Here is a 19,855-nt window from a genome sequence, read left to right on the forward strand (position 1 = left end):
GGAAGAGGGATTAGGGGACTAAAAGGAGGAAGAGAGAAGGGAAAAAGGCATAACACACACACGCACAACGCTGTCACAATTTGTCACTCAGTCCAGTCGCTCTCAAGTAGGCAAAGAGTGCCTTGTATGCCTTGAGGGCAGTCGACTGCTGTGGCCACGGACCGAGGATCTTTTGCTCTGTTGATGGGCGAGGATCGAGGCGGTCCAGGGCACAACACAGTGTATGTCTTGCACTCGCAAATGCAGGGCACTCACAGAGAAGATGAGCGATGGTCTCCTCACAACCGCAGCTTTCACAGGCAGGACTGTCGGCCATCCCGCACATCCCAGAACTTCCTGTATACGAGGCGCATGCTTTAACCATTACGCCACCGCTGCGATGTCAAGTATGCGATGCATCTGCCTGCCTCAAACCGCCGCCGTTTCGGAGGCTTTATCTTACCTCGACAAGATCTTGCTGCTCTGCAGGTCTTGTCCCATGTTCACACGGTGGGATACTTTATTGAGGCAGGCAACGCCATTTCATCGAAGACCTTCAACACCCACTAACGCTAAAACTCGCAGTCAACACCAGCGCAGTTACCACATTCAGGAAAACTTTCACTGACCGCTTGTTTTGCACCAGTGCGGCTGCTTTGTTGTTTAGAATCGATATCAGCCGGAAGCCTTCGAGGTTCGAAGGCTCGCATGCGCGCCGTTGTCACGGCACTCGCTATGAGGTGGGCGTTTCTTGGAGGTTGAACATAACGCAGGGCCTTTGTTAGTATTTTGGTAGTATTCCGTGTGCAAAAATATGGTACGTAAGTGCATTGTTTCCCGTTTGCTGGCACTCTAGGCAGGTGGGACACAAGTGTCTCAAGCCGCCGCGGCGGCTCAGTGGTATGACGCTCGGCTGCTGACCCGATAGACGCGGGTTCGATCCCGGCCGCGGCGGTCGAATTTCGATGGAAGCAAGATTCTAGGGGCTCGCATACTGTGCAATGTCAGTGCATGTTAATGAACCCCAGGTGATTGAAATTTCCGGAGCCCTTCACTACGGCGTCCCTCATAGCCTTAGTCGCTTTGGGACGTTAAACCCCCACAAACCAACTCGATATTAGAATATGTTAGAAAATCAACTTTTCGATAGCGAAAGGCCAAAACCAGGCATCTATTCGTTATCATGCATCAAGCGTTATCCACGCTAACGAAGTCCTGCTCCAGGGATCTTATCCGTTTAAAATAGCCAAGGCAGGCAGGTCTTGCACGCGTGCGAAGTGCTGCGTAGGAGATGTAGATTTTACGCGGCGAAATAATTTTAATATATGGAAAAAATCTAATTTGGTGAACAGTTTTTCTGTGCAACATGTCATTTCCGCGCAACTAGTGATGCACAACACCCCAGCACCCTGGGAGAGCTTGTTGAAACGCACATCTTAGGTCAATATAATAGGTTCTCACATACCGAAACAGACCAAACACTCCTGCCTCGCGACTCAGAATCAACCTCCCCGGCCATAACACGGCCACGTGCTCTCCTACCACTGCTGTCAGTAATAATCTCTACATCCCGCCACTCCCCCCCCCCCCCCCCTTTATTTTTTCGTCTGGGCGCCCATACGAAGAAAAGCCCTCTTGTTGAAACGTTGGCAGCCCCCTGAGGCTTCCCCTTCCCTTGTTCACTTTGTGAACATATAATGTTGTTATACAGGAAACGCTATTTTAACGTTCTAAACACTCATCGTTATATTATAGTCTTCTAAACGTTATTATAATGTTACAGTCATAACTCTGAAACAACATTGTAAATACATAGCGAGAACTGATTTCCAGAACTTTTCCCACTGTTTCTACAGTAATGATGTTTTCCAACTGTAGCAGTACTTTGCAACCAGATCTCTCATATATTACTCGCCGCGGTGGGTCAGAAAAAACGTCATTAAACACATTGAAATAACATTTGACCATAACAAAAATGTAACATTATTGTAATGATTTGGTACTATATCTGGGACAGCTAACATCCAGGCAGCACGGCCGCTCATACCCAAGCTCGAGCACCCGTCAACCGGGCCGAGAGCGACCTGTCTTCGTCTCGCATTGCAATGGATCGATTTCTCAACTACCACCGCCTCAAACTGTTTTATAGAAATTCGCTCCCAATGTACCCCTCTACCGCATAAAACTCTTCCCAGAAGCGACCAGGTTCTGCAGCGCAGACTTCAAACGGCCACCCTCACGGCCCCTTTCCTTCTCTCAATTATAACCCGGCCGTGGTGAAACCTCTCCTCACTGCCATTGTGTCCTAGCACTAGAGCTGACTTAATTACGTCATTCTGAATAGCCCGAACAAACACAAGTCCCCGCGGCAAGGGTCAGATGATGCCCCAGGAGCGATGGGAGGCTGCTCTGCATGCGCAGCTCGCAGCCGGACGTCTTCGGACAGTGGGCTGCCATGGTCATTCGCCGGAAATGACGGCGGCAGAGAAGCGGTAGTCTGTACTCTACCAACTGCAGGTACTGCGGTGGACACGCTACCCTATCCCACATCATGTGGGCCTGCCCTCGCTCACTGCACTCAGCTAATAATTTTCATTGTCTATTTGAGAGACTATTGCATAACTAACGGGGAAGGATAAAAGTAGAAGCGCTTTTTTTTTTTGATTCAGCACTCAAGGTTAGCCAGACACGGCGATTGTCAATTTACTTGGCTTGCTATATCGCAGAAAACGAGGTAGAAAGTTTGCCAGTCACTCTGCGCCCTTCTGCGTGTTTCTTTTTTTACTACGTTGTGCTATTTTACGTATGAACATATATTTATAATCGCCTGTACAGCAAGGAAAGCGAGAGCTGTGAGGTTGCCTTTTCCGCGCGCTGTCTACTCGGAGCAACTAACCATACTTTTCGAAAGCATGTAATGAATGTAAGGTCGGTAGATAGAATTATTTTCGTTCGCTTGTATTCGGTTCTTGGAATACGCCCATCTGTCTAAAGGGTTCTAGCGACAGTTAGGGCAAGAGTCAATCGCACTGCAAGAAAAAAAAAAGAATCAGAATGATATACAATTCGAATGAAATCCTTATCACGGCTACGCCTTTGCCTGTAAATGACGAAACATGCATGCACGCATTCCTAGCAACAATTGTAGAGACAGCCAGGCAGAAAAGCTCTTCGCGCGTGAAATTCGCGTGTTTGTCATGTGGGCACAGCGATTTTGCCTAAGAAACAGCGCTTCGTATTCTCCCAGGCTCTTCTGGGACAGGCACATCATCTCTTGACCGGAACTGCACTGTCATGGTCCTTGAAAACGTTCTACTACGGTGTGGAAACTTCCCGTTCCCATATGATCTCGGTTTTTCTTGCACAAGAAAACTCACCCAGTGGCAGTTAGCGGCTCTTCTTTCCCTTTAGCGCGCACATGTCCGTGTAACAGCGTTCCTAAGATATATTTTGACAGCAACACTCTGACAGCACCGTCGGCATGTACCAGCGAACCACTCAGTCAACGAAGCAAGCTACTTGGCTCCGCGGGCGCCGATCTTTCTTTGACTAGATCGCGGCAGCGCCGCAGCATGACGTCGATTTCGTGAAAATCGCTAATACAGTGTAAATCAGTGTTGGTGGTAACGCGTTACAAGTATAACGGCGTTACCGGTAACGCGGTACTTTTTTCGGTGACTTAGTAACGTCCCCGTTACCATTTCCGAACTGTGACGGGTAACGTACTTACGTTAACATTTTTCGGTAACGTGAGGTGTCACGTTACTAGTTACTTTTTGTTCCAGTTGTCGCCCACTCAGTTCCCTTTTTCTAGAAAAAAAAGCGCAGAGCACTTAAAGTGATGTTGCAAATAAACAAACAGGTGCTTTCGACGACTTTTGTTGCGACTCGTATGCATGCCCGAAAACACCTGCTCTTGACGACGCATCCAACTAAAAAAAAAGGCAGAATAGCCATAAAGCACGAAACACGTGCACGAACACGCATTCCCACACTCGCCTTCGCCTAGCTCCCCTTCCCGAACCACTCACACGCACACAACTCTCTAAAGAGTGCAAGCATGCCGAGCATTTTGGAGCATCACATTTTTCACAATTACTCTAAATTTGTTGAGTGTTCAGCGATGTTTTCTTTGCGAAGTTGGATTTGATGATGAAGTGTCATTTTGTGTTTAATGCCACATTCAGAAGATGGCTTTACCATGTGCCACAGAGTTAGAATCCAACACTTGTAACTCTACAGGCAACTTCAGGCCACCAAAAATTGCTAAGCTCCTGCACATTTGTGCAAAGTATTCTCGTTGAATAAGGATATCGCGTAAAATGGTTGTTTGGGCTGCAAGTTTTATGTGAAATATGAGCTTTATCAAATTGTTATCGTCAGTTCCTAAGGCGAAGACGCAGGTGGTGGTGGTGGTGGTGGTTGTAGTGGTTTAATTAAAAATAATAGTAAAAATGAAGGAAAACATTTTTGCTAGCCCCGGCATCTACCATCGATACTGAAGCACCTGAGCTGGGGCAGCGGAAATAAAGGATAGCAGGCAGAATGGAGAAATGAAATGAAAGAGTAATTAAAATTTATGGCCATGAAGTAACGGTAAAATAGCGTGCAGTACTTTTTTTTCTGTAACGGTAATGCGTTATTTTTTTTGTAGGTAACGTAGGGCGGTTCCTTTTTTCTTAGCGTAACGAGTAACGTATTTAGTTACTTTTTTTTCGGTAACGCCTACAATAATAATAATAATAATAATAATAATAATTGGTTTTGGGGGTAAAGGAAATGGCGCAGTATCTGTCTCATATATCGTTGGACACCTGAACCGCGCCGCAAGGGAAGGGATAAAGGAGGGAGTGAAAGAAGAAAGCAAGGAAGAGGTGCCGTAGTGGAGGGCTCCGGAATAATTTCGACCACCTGGGGATCTTTAACGTGCACTGACATCGCACAGCACACGGGCGCCTTAGCGTTTTTCCTCCATAAAAACGCAGCCTACAACCCTGGTGTAAATTCGTATTTGCTGTGATACAATTTTCCCGCGTCGGCATAGTGCCGTTCGAGTATCAACACACCGCGCCAGATGTCTCGGCAGTCGCTCAAACCAGCTGACACAACTGCAGCACGTGCTGCCATCTGACGCATTTTCGTCAAACTTCGTGTTATGTCGACGTCCGGTGTTCGCGTCCGACTTGCGCCAGCCAGCAGCAGCAGCAGTAGGCGTGAAACGGCAGCGGTGGTCTTTCAAGCGCGTCCCGATCCGAACGGTGAGGTGGCCGCGCATCCAGTGGCCCGCTCGGCTCATGGGTGCCAGGTGATACGCGTCGCCGACCTGCCGCTGCTGTCGCGGTGACAGGCGCTGCTCGTGGCCTCCCAGCGCCGGCTTGCCTCCCACCCGCACAGTCGCCACACGGTACGGACCCGAGCGTATGGCTCACAACCACAAGCACGTCCAGCCGTCGTCATTAGGCTTCGCAGTGCCCGAACACCCCGTGGTGGTCGTCCAGATGACGGACCCAAACAACAGCGCGTCCGTCACATCGCAGTCATCCTCGGTGGCCTCCCTCTCATCGTTGGCGCAAGGGGCCGTGCAGGTGCCCCGGCCGAATGACAGGACGCCGCTGTTGCGGCACACCAGGCTGTTCCGCAGCCTCAGCGGGGGCACACAGAGCCCCCAGCAGACGACCTGTCAGGCGCCGTCCACGCGCCGGCTGGCCACTTTTTCGGGATGTTTCACGCCAGTCTGCCTCTCCATGTTCAGCGCGATCCTATTCCTACGCATCGGTACGTGATCACGACGGGCTTCGATTCTTTCCTTTACTTCCTGCTGTCACTTGTAGCGCTGCTCGCCCCCGACCGAGAATGTATGGGGGGGGGGGGGGGGGGAGTTCTCGTTTCTTGAGAGAGTGCGGGGAGGCCCTTTTACGGGGTCGCCTTCGCGGGGGAGAGCGGCTTTCAGGAAGTGAGTCAGCCGCTCGTGAGCAGAGCGTTACCGCTGAACCGTGCATACCCGTGGAGGTCCTCGATCAGAATGACAAGCGACAGCCCAGACCGCGTCTCTCGACGGGCTTGGCAGAGCCTGACGCGAGCTTGCGCGGGCAACAAACACATTGCGGAGTTACATATGAAATGTGCCTGTGCCGCGCTCACGCGCCGATGATGTGAGCGCGGTGCGCATGGCGGCACTTTGAGCGCAGCTGGTAAATGCCAGATGGTGATGTGAGGCAATTAGTTTACAAAATAAGAAGCACGTGTCTGGAAGCGCAACATAATTACGGCTTCGTTAGAAGAGCTGCGCTTCGACTCATTAGAGGTGCTATAAGTGCCTGCAGTGACGTGGTCGTTGTGGCTGTCTCCAGTGTTCGGATCTGCCGAGCGGAAACACAGGGCGCTGGTTACCACCTAGAAACGAACCAGGATTAAAAAAAAAAAATGGATCATCCACGTTCCCGGAAGTTGACCTTCGCTACGTAAAAGCGTGCGTCGCCGAGGTCGAATGAATGGGCGGATGGCCGCGTGTTGTAATCTTCATGTCGGCTCAAAGTCTGCTCAGCCGGACGGACGATTCACTCTCACCCGCTCAACCCCTTGTCGCGTTTGCGCAACTCTTTTTAACGATGGCATCGCGTGGCTTTCTCTTCTGCTAGCGTCAGCGTGACGTTGTTTTGCCGCGAGAACAGCTGCTGTGAGCAGGGCTCCTACACATTCGCTAAATTTCGCTATGCTGTAGGAAGTTTTCGCAGATATTCTCACTTTGTTGCTGGCTGAGAACAGTATAATGTACTTAGCGCACCTCAGAACTAGCAGATAATTGCAGTTAACATGGAACCTGGCACCTTCCGCGGCTGTGACTTTCGGTTGCTAGGCGCACGGGTGGCTGATTCGGTCCCGGCCGTGGCGCCGCGTTTCGATGCACACGAAATGTTAAAACGCCAGTGTACAGGGGTCTGGGTGGAAATTGAAGTTCAGAATTAATCCAAAGCCAACTTCTCTAACGCAGCTTAAACATTAACTTGTGTAAAATCTGTGGTCAACTTGGGCATTGTAATCAATGGTTGGTCTCTAGGCTGTAGCAGCCCATTTTTGGGACAAAATGCAAAGTTAAGTGCACTTAATAGGATTTTCAGCGCACTGCGAATATCCTCAGGTGGCTGAAATTAATCCAGAGTTTTCTGTGGCAAACCAAGGTGCAGAGGTTGCTCACAGAATTGTTAGTTATTGGAGATTATATGTCATCTCTAACCTATGAGTTTCAGTGCTACCTTGCTCCTTTACTTGTGAATGTTTTGAGCATACCTACTGTCATTTTAATGGCTGTTTAGCTGAATCAAGTATGTAGAGAAATGCACATGTAATGGAAGATTTCCTGCTCTCTCAGCTGACATGCTTGAGCGAAAAAAAAATTGATCTGCGTGAAGTAAATTTGCTTGCCTGGCTTTCTTAATTGTGCGTACATTTTAATTAATGCGCATTGACTTTTGGACATTAACCTGCCAATTAAGTATACGTACCATTTGTGCAGCGGAAAAGTCATTGAGCAATCCAATCTTGTTATATCTCTGTGTGTTTCAATGCACACACAGGTCTGATAGTCTTCACTTCTGAGAATTAGCTTTGAGCAAATATAAGGGTCAGTGTTGCAGTGTGTCATTGAAATTAACATGGGAAAGGAATTTAATACACAGTACAAATTACTGTGTTCTCTTTGAGTAAATGTGTAGATACATTGGACAAGGATGCATGGCACCGATACTGGAGTCTTTTAGGGCGGACAGACTTGAAAATTTGCAGTGACAAGGTGACTGCTGCTCGCACAAGGTAGGGCCAAGAAAAGACCAATGGAAGAGGCTTTTCTCTGTCAGTGGACTTACCGTAGATGCTGGCAATGAAGGAGGTGGTATTAACGATGACGATGGTCGTGATGCTCTGCTTAGTTATTTCACGCCATGTGGGAAAATGAAAATGTGCAGCTGTCAGTTTGAATATCAGAACTGTGTCTGCACTGAAGGTTAAAGGAAGAAGACAGTAGTAAATCATTCTCTTGGAAGCCCTTTCATACCGTGCTTATTATGCAAAACAAGTCTATGCCTTTAGAGTATGCATACACTGTCAGCAACCTTTTGTTTACTTCTTGGCGGCATTCTTCATTAAGTGAAGGGATAGTGTAGACCTGTTGGTGCCATGCTTATTGAATGTTAGCCTCTGAAGTGTGGCATATGACAAAGAACCCCAACTGTTATTATTTGTGTTGTGTTATGCAGATGTTCACTTCTGTTATTCTCTTGCGTTGCAGGGTTTCTAATAGGTCATTCGGGTCTACTTGAGTGCCTGGTTGAGATTGTGCTTGCCTATTCCATCCTGTTCTTCACTGTGCTGTCCATATGTGCCATCTCCACTAATGGGGCAGTGGAAGGCGGTGGTGCCTACTGTATCCTTCCTGGCTCTGTATGGGGTGCCTTGTTGCAGCATTGATGCTATGGATGCGATTTTATTTTATTATTTCCCTCACGGCTCCAGGGCATTACAGAGTAGAATGAGCAACATTAAAAAGTTTGTTGAACAAGATGCAGCAGAAAATATAAACAGATTTGGGGGGAAGGTAGCGGGAAATAGCGATAAATAGAAAAGACAGTGGTAAAGAAATATGATCCCGCTTTATAAAATGGCTGGATATGCTAGTGTTAAAAACAATGCTAAAGGAGTGTCCACTTTATGCCAGGGAAGGCGGTTCCAATTTGCAAAAATGCTGGGAAGAAATTAGTCATAAATGATTGGAGTTTTAGAGGATTACAGATGCTTTCATATTTTACTAAGTGCTTCTCTGTTACTCCATTAACCATGCGGGAGTAAATTTTCCCTGTTCTGCAACCATAGTTAGTGCTCGGAAGAACTCGCATAGGGCACTGGTGAGGGAGCAAATGGATTTCCTAGCTGAAATTGAGAAGAAGAAATGAACATGGGCAGTGTGTGTAATGCTGGGAGAATATAACCAATGGTTCCTGATGATAAAAGTGGATTCTAAGAGAAGGTGAATGTATCAGGGGCAGCAGGGAGCGTGGCGTGGAGATGAGGTTAGGAAGCTTGGTTAAGAAGAGAGGGAGTGTACGAGGCGAGTTTAACTTAGGCCAGAAAGCAATCTTTGTGTGCTCAGAGGTTGAGGTGGGGGGGGACCTGGGTTTTTGCCCCTCTGAATGATGTTGAAACAACATTTGCTCTTGTGAGGAATCGTTTGGGCTTTCTTCCCATATACCATGTCATGGTGTGAGCTGTGAGCAGGTTATCATGCTTTCTGATAAGATAGCGAGGCCTTTGTTGGTGAATACGTTTGCCAGGCGCAATTGCTGGTGGCCCGCAGCGTTATGTAGGTTACTTCAGTGCACGCTGTGAAATTATGGCAGATTGTTATCTGTGCATGGCAGCCTTCCTAGAACATAGTTAATAAATTTCTTTCTGAAAGAAGTGACCATCTGCTGGTATTTTGGTGCATGTCTCAGAGCTCAGGGTGCCGAAATTCATCCGCCTTCGCTATGTCATGTCTCTTAATCTGTAGTGTTAATTTGTCGTGTAAAAATTTGTAAAATGGTTAATTATTTAGCCGTCAGGGCAACCACTGTTATGAGATAGACTGCTGCAGAGTTTTCTTTTTTTCTTATAAACTTGAGCAGTTATTCGATCTTTCTATTCATGCATTCATCCTGGAAAAGAATTGCATAAATAGCAGATAAATTCCTCATGACTTCCTTTAATTAAGTGATGAGTGACAAAACTGGATTTGTTATTCTTTTTTTGCACTTCTGCATTGGGCGCGCATTTAGAACAATTAATTACCTTGTTATCAGTGTATTATAGGATCGTCTCTGAAAACATATGCTGCCAGTTCAAACTTAGCTTGAGATCGATTTGTTGACTGATTGAAACCTTTATGGGGGCCATTTTTTACCCATCAAACCTGGCTGGGGGAATGGGAAGCAGGATGTGTGTGGGGTCGTGCTTAAGGGTTGCCTTGGTGCATTAGCAGTTAAATGTTACTCTACATTGGTTGTGGCATAGTTAGACAAAATCTGCCCTGACTTTGAGTCATTTAGGCCAGATAGCTTTCGAAATAGAAAGCTGTTCTTGATGCCTATCTATGCGAACATACTTGGAGAGGTGCGGCTGAGGGGAGATAAAGCTTGCAGCTTTTGGGCCAGAATGAAGCCTTGTCTCTTAGTTGCCCAACATTGATGAGAAATGCTTTCCATGCATGTGACACTTCAGGAACCGATAAAGTGAAAGGCATTCACATGTGCTGATAGTATATCTGCTCTCTGAAGCAGCCTCACGATAGACAGTGGCTCGAACAATGGCTCGTCGCAGCAAGACTTTTGTCGTCACTGATAGAAATGTTTTTTTTTTTTTTGCAGTAGGCATAGCTCAGAACAGAGAGGTCGTTACACGCCTGACGAAGCACTTGGTGGCATGGTGGGCCCCGCCACAGTATCAAAAATTGTTTGGGTGTATCTGTGAAACTGATGCCTTCAGAAAGCATTTTATGAGACCTTTGTAGGGATTTACATTGAAGTATGGCAATTTCTTATAACTTGATGGATGTGGTAGCTACTTTGTAGTGCAATGGTGTTTTGTGAACATGACTTTGTGTGGCATGGGCTGTCAAATGGGTCCCGCATTAAAAAGCCTTGACCTTGTTCCATCAGTCATGATCAGCAGAGCCCTGGGCCCTGAATTTGGTGGCAGCATTGGCACCTTGTTCTTCATTGCAAACATCTTCTCCAGTGCCCTTTACATAACAGGATGTGTAGAGGGCTTGGTCAACAACTTCGGCCCCTCTGGTAAGCAAGCACTGCCATGAAGTTTGATCTGTCTGCGACGCTGTTCTTGGGTCACCCAGTGCACAGTGAGGAGACTTGTTGCCTCCGAGATTGCTATAGAAGTCCAGTACTAGTAGTGGTGGGTACATATTTCAAACATTTCCTTTAGAGGCCAAGTTAAAGTGGAATTCCTATGTATTTCAGGCATATGCTTTGCAAACACTGTTTAACGGTTTAAGGATTTATCGCTCTGCTTCTAAAGTGTACCACTGTAATCAAAAGTTTGGGGCTACTGTTAGTGGGGGCCTGAATGCATGCCAGTGTGATCGGTGTTGTGCTTGGTACTGAAACTGGCACAAAGCACACACGACGTCTTCTTTTACCATATGGTCTGCGGCTTCGCTCACCACAAAAAGGTGAGCAGGTGCTGTGTGGAAGAGACACGAGCCATCTATCCCACAGCCTCTGCTGCTGCTTTGCACAGGACTGTACTCAACAGCTTTTCCTGGCAATGGAGTGGAAGCTGCGATGCTGAAACACTCTTTCAGTGGTTGTTATTTAAGGCACATTTTGAACATAACTGCACAGCTTAAACGTTGAAGAGTCACAGCAAAAAACATTTCTAGGTCTACAACAAATTTTTTGGGTAGGTGCGGTTGCATGAAGCTTCCATAGATGGCACCAGCTGTGCCATATACCAGCAGTGCAGCGAGCAACGAGCCGAGTGACACAGTTACTGATGCTCCGCTTTTGTACCTTTCTCTTCATTCCCCAAAAAAGATGTCAGAGAGTATAATGAAGCACAAAGATGCATTTGAGACTGGAAGAGGGCAACCTGGATTCGGAACAAACAAAGAAATGACATATCATAACTGAAGTTAAAGGAAAATCTAACCTGAGCAGAACATTTACAAATCAAGCTGATTGTTCGTTAGGGTAGTGGAGTTGATTCAAAGAAGCGGAAGATGGTAGAGAGTCAGATGGAGAGGAAAAATATGGAAGTTTCAAGGATAGGGTGGCTGCAGGTGGCATAAGACATGGATAATTGCTGATCAATGTGAAGGTCCTTTGTCTTATATAGTGGACATAGCCGGGCTGATGGTGACGATGAGCGATGCAGCATGGCACCAGTTTTGCACCTTGGGCCTTGGTGCAGTGCAGCAGTCGCTGCCTGCTGAGTTGTCGGCTCGCTCGGCGTTTGTTGGTGCAGGAATTGCTGGTGTCATACTTCTTGGTTGCATTGGCCCCTTTCTCTGAGGTAATGGGGGGAGGAAAGTAGGGGAAGGGGATACTTTGTTCACAAATTTTGCATAAAATTGTAGTATTTACCAAAAACAAACATAAAGTTAGATAAGTCTGACAAGATGCAGTGTGCCAGTTTAAGCGCCAGACGCATAACAATGCCGTGCATTTCAACCACTGCTCTTGTGGCATTTGTAGTTTTGACTGACGATGTCGGCCCATGTTCTGTGCAATGTCAGTGCACGTCAAAGAACCCCAGGTGCTCGAAATTTTCGGAGCCCTTCTCTGCGGCATCCATCATAGCCTGAGTTGCTTTGGGAGAGTGAAACCTCCATAAACCAAACCAATCTTTTCACTACTCACCACACATTGCACTCTTTATCTTAAGCATATCTGGTTCATTGGGCTGTAACTGTTCCTTCGGCGCTTTTCAGGTGGCGTGGCACGTATTCTGCCCGAGGGCTTCTGGTACAACCTGCTTTATGGCACGGGCGTCAACTTTGTCAACCTCATTGTGTGCCTGGTGGGGGCGGCCATGTTTGCCAAGACGACGGTGGTCATCTTTGGCGTGGTGATTGTGTCCGCCCTGTCTGTGGTGGTGAGCTTCATGGCACAGCCTGCCTTTGACGTCCTGCTCCCGCAGGAGAACCAGCACATGCGCGACCTCAACATCACCCGGGCCCCTTACACGGGCTTTAGCTGGGTCACCTTCACCAACAACATTTGGTGTGAGTTGCACAGCCCGTTCCAGTCCTGTGTGAAATGATGCATGGCAAAACCTCTTCTCTTTGCATTTTCCGATTTCTATTTTGTACCTGCAGACTTTAAAATCATTTTTGCTTTAAATTAGCAGTTACCATATCAGTTGTAAGAAAGAATGTACAGGCACAAGCAATATGAAAGGGAACACAGAACTATTTCCCCACAGTTGCTCTAAGTTAGCATAAGTTGAAAGGCGTAATGAACACGCTGCAATGATTGGTTGGTTGAAATGAATTTTTTTCCTTGCTGCTTTTGGTGTTGAGATGAGCTGTGTGATTGGACCCTTTTCGTCCTATTTTTTTATAAATGCTTTAATTATCATCATAGTGTGTTTGGAGGCTGCCACAATGGATTGTCACATGTGGTTTTTGAGGCCAGTCTAGTAGAATTGTCAAGCTTTACTGAAAGTGTCTTGAGCTTTCTGTACTAAGTGGAATATTCGCATAGTTATAGTAACATTGAAAACTGTTTTGGTTTTAAAGCTGGTTAAATGCGAAAAATTGGTTAAAGTGGATTGAAAGGAAAGAACATGTAAAGATAAAGGTCAGTGACGGCCAGCAACTGCAAAAGGCTAAAGTTTCGGGAGTTTTGTAAAAATTTTCTGAAAATTGCACTCATAAATCCGCTGGAACTTGTGACTATTGTGAATATTGTATGCACGGCCCCTTGCACAAGGGGCAAGACGTGCCCCTAGTTTTTAAGAATGGTAGTGATTTTGCTTCTAGCTTTAAAACCGGCAGTACTTGCATATTGTCATCGGGCCTTTCATAGAAAACTATGTGCAAATATGCTTCTAGTTTTCAGAACAGCCCAAGGGGCGCAATTAGTACTCGTCGGCATCTGCTCACATGTTCTCTTTTATGCTTCTTGCTCCTCTACATCTCAGAGTTTTGATCAAGAATTTCTGGGTGTGGCTCCGTTAGAATAACAAAATATTTAATACCTGAAGTTGCCTTAAATCTTTGGAGTTCGTGCTACTGTGGGTTTAATAGGTGCTCAGAGCTTCATCGAGTTTTCATTCTTAATAGCATTCGATTTTTGGATTTTTTATGACTTTGTTGACACCTGTTGGCAACAAAAGACATATTCATTGTTGAGAAATTTGGTGGCAAAAATGGAATAATTTTTCCCTGCTACTCAGTTCAAACTCGTGACGATGATGGTGTCTTATACAATGGGGATGGTAATTTGCAGCTGGAAGTGAATGGTGCCATGGTCTAGCCTTAGAGGTTTGAAAACCAAAAAGAAATTGAATTCATTGGAGTGTGCTTGTGAATATGACCTATGGCAGTGATAAGCATTTCATTTTTTGGTCTTTTCTAGCTTATAAAAAGCTCCATGTTCAGTGAAAGTAGAATGGTTGTCTTTAAAGTGCATTACTCAATATATATAGTCCAACTTCAGTTCATCATCAATGCCCCTTTAGTAGTCAGTGAAGTGGGTTGGTGCTAAAGTAGACTTTTGCATGTTGTTTTTTTAATATGTTCCCTCCTACTAGAGGGAGACTGTTGGGTTTGAGCCTAATTTTTTCTGCTCGTCTCTGCAGCTTCATACACTATTGACTACACTACAAAGACTATGACCACATTCCCCATCGTGTTTGGTGTACTCTTCAGCGGTGTCACGGGCATCATGGCTGGCGCCAACATGTCTGGTGAGTGCTGCATGAACTGCAGGGCAGGGCAGTGGCCTTTTTGGTTTAAACTCCTATGTTTTAGTTCTTGCATCCAGCAAACTTGGCAAAAAAAAAATGCCAACCAACAGTGACAGACCTTAGTTGTGCAGTAACCACATCATGATTAATTATTTTTGGTCTCATCTCAGGCCGCCACGGTGGCTCAGTGCTTATGGCGCCTGGCTGCTCACCCAAAAGATGCAGGCTCGATCCTGGCCGCGGTGGTCAAATTTCGATGGAGGCGAAATTCTAGAGGCCCGTGCACAGTGTGATGTCAGTGCACGCTAAAGAACCCCTGGTGGTTGAAATTATCAGAGCCCTTCACTATGGCGTCCCTCATAGCCTGAGTCGCCTTGGGATGTTAAACCACAATAAACCAACCATCCTGGTCACATCACTTTTAGTGCGTGCTGGAGTAACACTGGAGTAACTGGTATACAGGAGAGGAGTATCAGGAGTGACTGGTACGCTGAAGTAACAATGGTGCAGCAGTTGCTCCAGAAGAATTGAAGTGGCTGAACTGGATGGGGTAGCAAAATTTATAGGCATGTTCATTTCCTCCAGACATAGTTTGATATCTTAGTGATTAAGTGCTTTGGAATAGATTAACTATTATTTCGGCTCCAGGAAGTTTCTTTTAATAAAGCAAGGCTTCTTTAAACTAACTCTGTAGTAGAGTATGCTAGGCCACTTTTTTTACAGAATATGCCAGCCAAAGTGTGTTGATGGATGCAGGGGCCATTCAGCTGATTTGTATCCTGCGCCGAATGTGTCGCACAAAAGGTTATTGCTTGAGATTGTAAGCAGAGTCTTTTGTGTGATTTGCCTGTGCAGTCAAGCACCTGAAAGCACAAGACTAGTAAGCTTTGTGAAAAAAACAAAAAAACTGGAAGATCACAGCTGGTACGACTTTGCCTTGGTTTAAAGTGTTAAGCAAGTACACGCAAAGTGAACTCGTCGTTTGCTCAGCACACGCTTGCAGTGGAGTTGACATTGTTTGGACGATGTGCTGTGCAGGGGAGTTGAAGGAGCCAGCTAGGGCCATTCCCAGGGGTACCCTGTCTGCTGTTGGATTCACATTCGTCACTTACGTCCTCCTCATGTTCTTCACGGCTGGCACTTGCTCTAGGTTTGTGTGTTCATGAGAGCCTTTTGTGATGACTGTGATGACTGTGACCTGCCTTTAATCTACTGCGATGTTGGTGTGCTGCGATATTTTCAGCCTCTTGTCTGGGGACTAGTGGCGTACTGGACTTAACTGTGATAATAAGCGTTTAATTTCAGTGTATCTTCTGACTGACATAAACCCGGAAATGTTTTGTTGTTTTATCTGTTTTAAGTGAAATTAAATTTCATTGAAGTTCACAAACTAAACAGCTTGCAGATATAGTTCTTGTATAGTATCACATTCAGCATATGTATTTTTAATGACCACATTGGTGCCACTAATTTTTATAACTAGGCCACATTTTTTATTGGACCTCATATACGTTAAGTTGTTTGTTCATGTTATCAGATTCAGCTTGTGTATCACTGGCGACCACATCGGTGCCATTGATGTTATACCCCTGTCAAGCAAGTAAGTTAAGTGCACTTACGGAGAGTGTCAGTCGCTATAAGTGCACTTTGTCAAATCTAAAGGTCGCAAGTGGTGTGTGCAAGTGGAGTGACACTCGCAGAAAAGTGCAATCTGGTTGTAGTGCGTTCACGGAACACACCTTGAGGGCCGAGTGTGTAACCTCGACAGCAGTGACTTTGGAGGCACGATATGTGTGGTACAAAAAGTACTCACATGTTTATTTTACTTGCTGTGACACTGCTTTTTAAAAAAATATTTCTTTGTTATAGCTACAAGCGAAGCAACACAACAAAGGAACGTGATCACATGCAAATCCGCTCCACACTGCTATCTTGTTGTCAAAATTCTGGATCATCTTGGCTGGTCTTGGCTTCTCTTCTATTTCTATCTTTTTTTTTATTGTTAGAAACTGCTTAAAATAGTTATATTTGTGCTGTAACGTCAAACAGTCAATTTTTAAGTTAGAAAATTTTGCTCATTTCATGTCGCCTTTTTTTTTTTTTTTTTACGAGTGCACTTTGCCCTTGAATTTAACGCCGTGTAGCCTAAATTGTCAACTCGGTATGCTGATGCGCACTCCCTGTAAGTGCACTTAAGCTTTGCAAGGGTATTATTGTGGCCTGGCCAAGTTTCTAATTCAGTCTTTCTTCACTCATATTTTTCCACGTGCATAGGCTGTTGCTGCAGAACAATGTGCTGTACATGCAGTACATAGACCTGTGGCCGCCGTTTGTGGCCATTGGCATCTTTTTTGCCACCCTGTCGGCTTCTCTGAGCAACCTCATTGGTGCGTCCCGTGTGCTCGAGGCTCTTGGCAAGGACGAACTTTTTGGTATGTTTGGTGATGCCTTCTGCTAGTTTGTTCCCATGCAGTTTTATTTTGGGCCTCCTTGCCGTTGTGGTAGTGTGAATGTGCTCTTGTTCGAGCTAAGTTTTTTTCTTGTGCGTCTGCCTGTTGTTTTCCTCGTGAATGCAAGGCTTCTTCTGATTTCAGGGGTGGTGCTACGGCCAGTCAGTGTCCTCGTTTACAAGAGCAACCCCTTGGCAGCGGTCTTCATTTCCTGGTTTCTAGTGCAGGTTGGCTTCCTCTTGCTTGCTTGTGGGGGCAGTACAATAGCTTCAAACACTTACAGCTTTTAAAGCTCCTATGATAGCACACTTTCCTCAGGTTTAATTTAGTGTCTCTGTCGCATGGGTGTGTCTGAATGACAGTGGAGCTGGGAGCTCTCAAGGTTACTGACCCGTCAAACTTAGAAGCTGTATTGCTACATGGCAAAGCTGATGGCCACTGAGATGCTCAGTAGTCTGACGTCAAGCACCTGTGGCAACAGCCATCACAGTCAGTAGTCGTTTATGTGTGTAAACTCACAACTCAAATGCTCCCCCTCACCCAATGCCCTTCGGGGCCTGTGAGCTACAAATAAATAACTTTAATCTGGGAAGTGTGCAACATTATAATATTATACCAGTGCTATTAAATCGTCTACATGCAAAGCCACTTTTCTATTCTCGTTAATTCGATCCTCGTTAATTCAGATATCTGCATAATTGCAACGGCCAGAGTGGTCCTGGCCAACACTCGCGTAAGTCTGTGGCGTCGGACGTTTTTTTAATTTGGACACTTTGAGTCTAGCACCGGTTCATTTCAAACGGAGGTCATGTCCAGGTATGACTGGCACTGCAAGCAATTGTCAAGATAGCCCTACTGAAACCTGAATTTCGTGTTGCACAGTTCCACGCAAATCTGATGTGCATGCAGTGGCAGGAAAAAATTCAGGGGGCACTTTGTTGACCTAAAGTGCGGTGAGGCGAAAGCCTTTAGCGCGGTGTTGCTGCTTGAGTCACTGATGTGTGGTTAAGATCTTAATTAAGTACTTGCATTTGCCCGCATTTTGAGACTCCATTGAAGCGAGCGCTAGGAGGGAGGTTGTGCGGCACCCGACTCGATCGACAGCTGCAAGGCATCTGGCGCGCGCGCTGGTGGCGCCACCTAGCGCATGCCCAGTGAACTATCAATGGCGCAACATGGCCTCCGAGATCATTTGCACGCGCTAGCGGGCGGACGGACGCAGCATGAGCCATTAAAGTCTTCCACCTTAATACAGACTGCCCTGTTTCTGAGAATAGTGTGACTTTAATATCAATATGGCACCATACTTTTGGTCTCACTTTTCCGAGCTTCATACCAGCCTGCGGCTGCTATCGGCCGTGCGTCAGCCAGCCAACCTAGCACAGCTGCACACTGATTGTTGACGCTGCTCGTTTCCCTCACTCCCATCTATGTAATTCAGTTCCAGTGAGGGTGCCAAAACTACCCGTTTGTCACGTGCTTTCTGCCGTTTGTGCACTGAAGCCTTTTCACACGCGATGTGGCCGCTTCTCACGGGGCTCCAGCGTTACCACGTCACGCCGTAAAAGATGCTGTGGGGGCTCTGTCATTTTGGAGCTGTTCTGCTTCGACGCTGCCGGCAGTGTACACGCAATAAAACATTGATGGAAATGTGAAAAATAGTCCCTGTTGCGCTGTGCCCATCTCAAAAGCAGACAACCATTGCGCAGTCTTTCATCAAAAAACTTTACCATGATGAATGTGGTTCTTGTCACTTTTTTTGGTGCGCTTTGATTATTTTAATTTTGGATAATTCGAACATTTTTTTTCTATATCTTGAAGTTCGAAATAATGAGCTTTTACTGTGCAGTCATTTGGTCGCATGTAATGCATAAGGATTCTGCTTTAAGGCCCTCGAAATTTCAATAGAGTTCCTTTGTGGGCACAGTAGACTTTCGGACTCTGTGGCTGTTAAGGCTGATCATGTAAGGTCACTTGGTTGTCCGTTGAGTTACTGTTTAGTGAAGAGACCTTTGAAGTGTCCACGTGGACAGAAGTGTATGTTGTATGCCATTGTTGGGTACAGCAAAACATGACAGAATTGCTCGGTTGTATTGTGTGTCACAGCTCAAATTATAAGTTGGAAATTAGATGTGGTATTGGCAAGTGCACTTATTTTCTATAGCATGGGGGCCACTTTATTGCAACCTCTGAAGCTCTCTGGTATGGCTGTAGTGCACCTGGAGTTGTGTTGTCAGAAGATCTATATTGAGTTTACTTTCAATTACATGTGGTGCAGCATCCGACTAAAAACAGAATATGCATCTCACCCATGTTGCCAGATTTCTGCTGGCTAGTTACACATAGACTGTGTGACACATACATGCACTGGTACTTGAAAGTGTTCATTTTGTTACTGCACTTTGCATGCCAGACTGCTTGCAGTAATAGTAGGGCATTTATTGTTTTTGACAGCAGCAGAGTACATAGAAGAGATCTCCTTTGGCTTAAATTCTTCAACATTGATATTCATTATGTGAATAACTGATCCTGGTTTCGATTCCGAAGCATCACTATTTGTGGAAAGGCAATCATTTGACTGCTTTATCTCTGGGGCCTTATTTTGAGAAGATTCAAGATTCTTTTCACTATCCTTTTGCTTGAAATTGGCCAGCCCTGCCTTGATAACAGAAGCCAACAGCTGACATTGCATGCTTTGCTGTCAGTGATGACATCAGAGTCAGCAATTACAGATGATTGAAAGAGAAAACTGTATCGGGAAAAGAATTTTTATAGAATAGAGCCCCTGTACAGCGTTTTGATTTTCCAGTCCACATCAGTGCATTTGATGTTTGACGTTGAAAAGAAGTTTGCCCACCTACAAATTTTTTTCAATACTTTCAGTTGTGCTCGTTCAGTCCATAAAGAAGGTCTGGACATGTTGCTTCTTCATTGACGCGAGTTCTTGATTATAGGTGCTGGTGCTCTGA

At 45.8% G+C, this 19,855-nt stretch overlaps 1 protein-coding gene across 2 annotated transcripts in view; it reads left to right on the forward strand.

Annotated features, from left to right (window-relative positions):
• Positions 1-5,111: 5,111 nt before the first annotated feature.
• Positions 5,112-19,855, forward strand: part of LOC144120836 (solute carrier family 12 member 9) — a 28,604-nt gene continuing 13,860 nt past the window's right edge. For both annotated transcript variants that reach the window (XR_013312489.1, XM_077653593.1), the window contains exons 1-8: positions 5,112-5,754; positions 8,264-8,398; positions 10,665-10,799; positions 12,455-12,748; positions 14,329-14,436; positions 15,475-15,586; positions 16,711-16,868; positions 17,031-17,113. Coding sequence is in view for 1 of the 2 variants with exons in the window: in XM_077653593.1 (XP_077509719.1) it covers positions 5,400-5,754; positions 8,264-8,398; positions 10,665-10,799; positions 12,455-12,748; positions 14,329-14,436; positions 15,475-15,586; positions 16,711-16,868; positions 17,031-17,113 (1,380 nt within the window). In the remaining variant the exon portion in view is untranslated. The remainder of the gene's footprint in view (positions 5,755-8,263; positions 8,399-10,664; positions 10,800-12,454; positions 12,749-14,328; positions 14,437-15,474; positions 15,587-16,710; positions 16,869-17,030; positions 17,114-19,855) is intronic.

Source organism: Amblyomma americanum, chromosome 2 (assembly GCF_052857255.1).
Source record: "Amblyomma americanum isolate KBUSLIRL-KWMA chromosome 2, ASM5285725v1, whole genome shotgun sequence".
Lineage (NCBI taxonomy): Eukaryota > Metazoa > Arthropoda > Arachnida > Ixodida > Ixodidae > Amblyomma > Amblyomma americanum.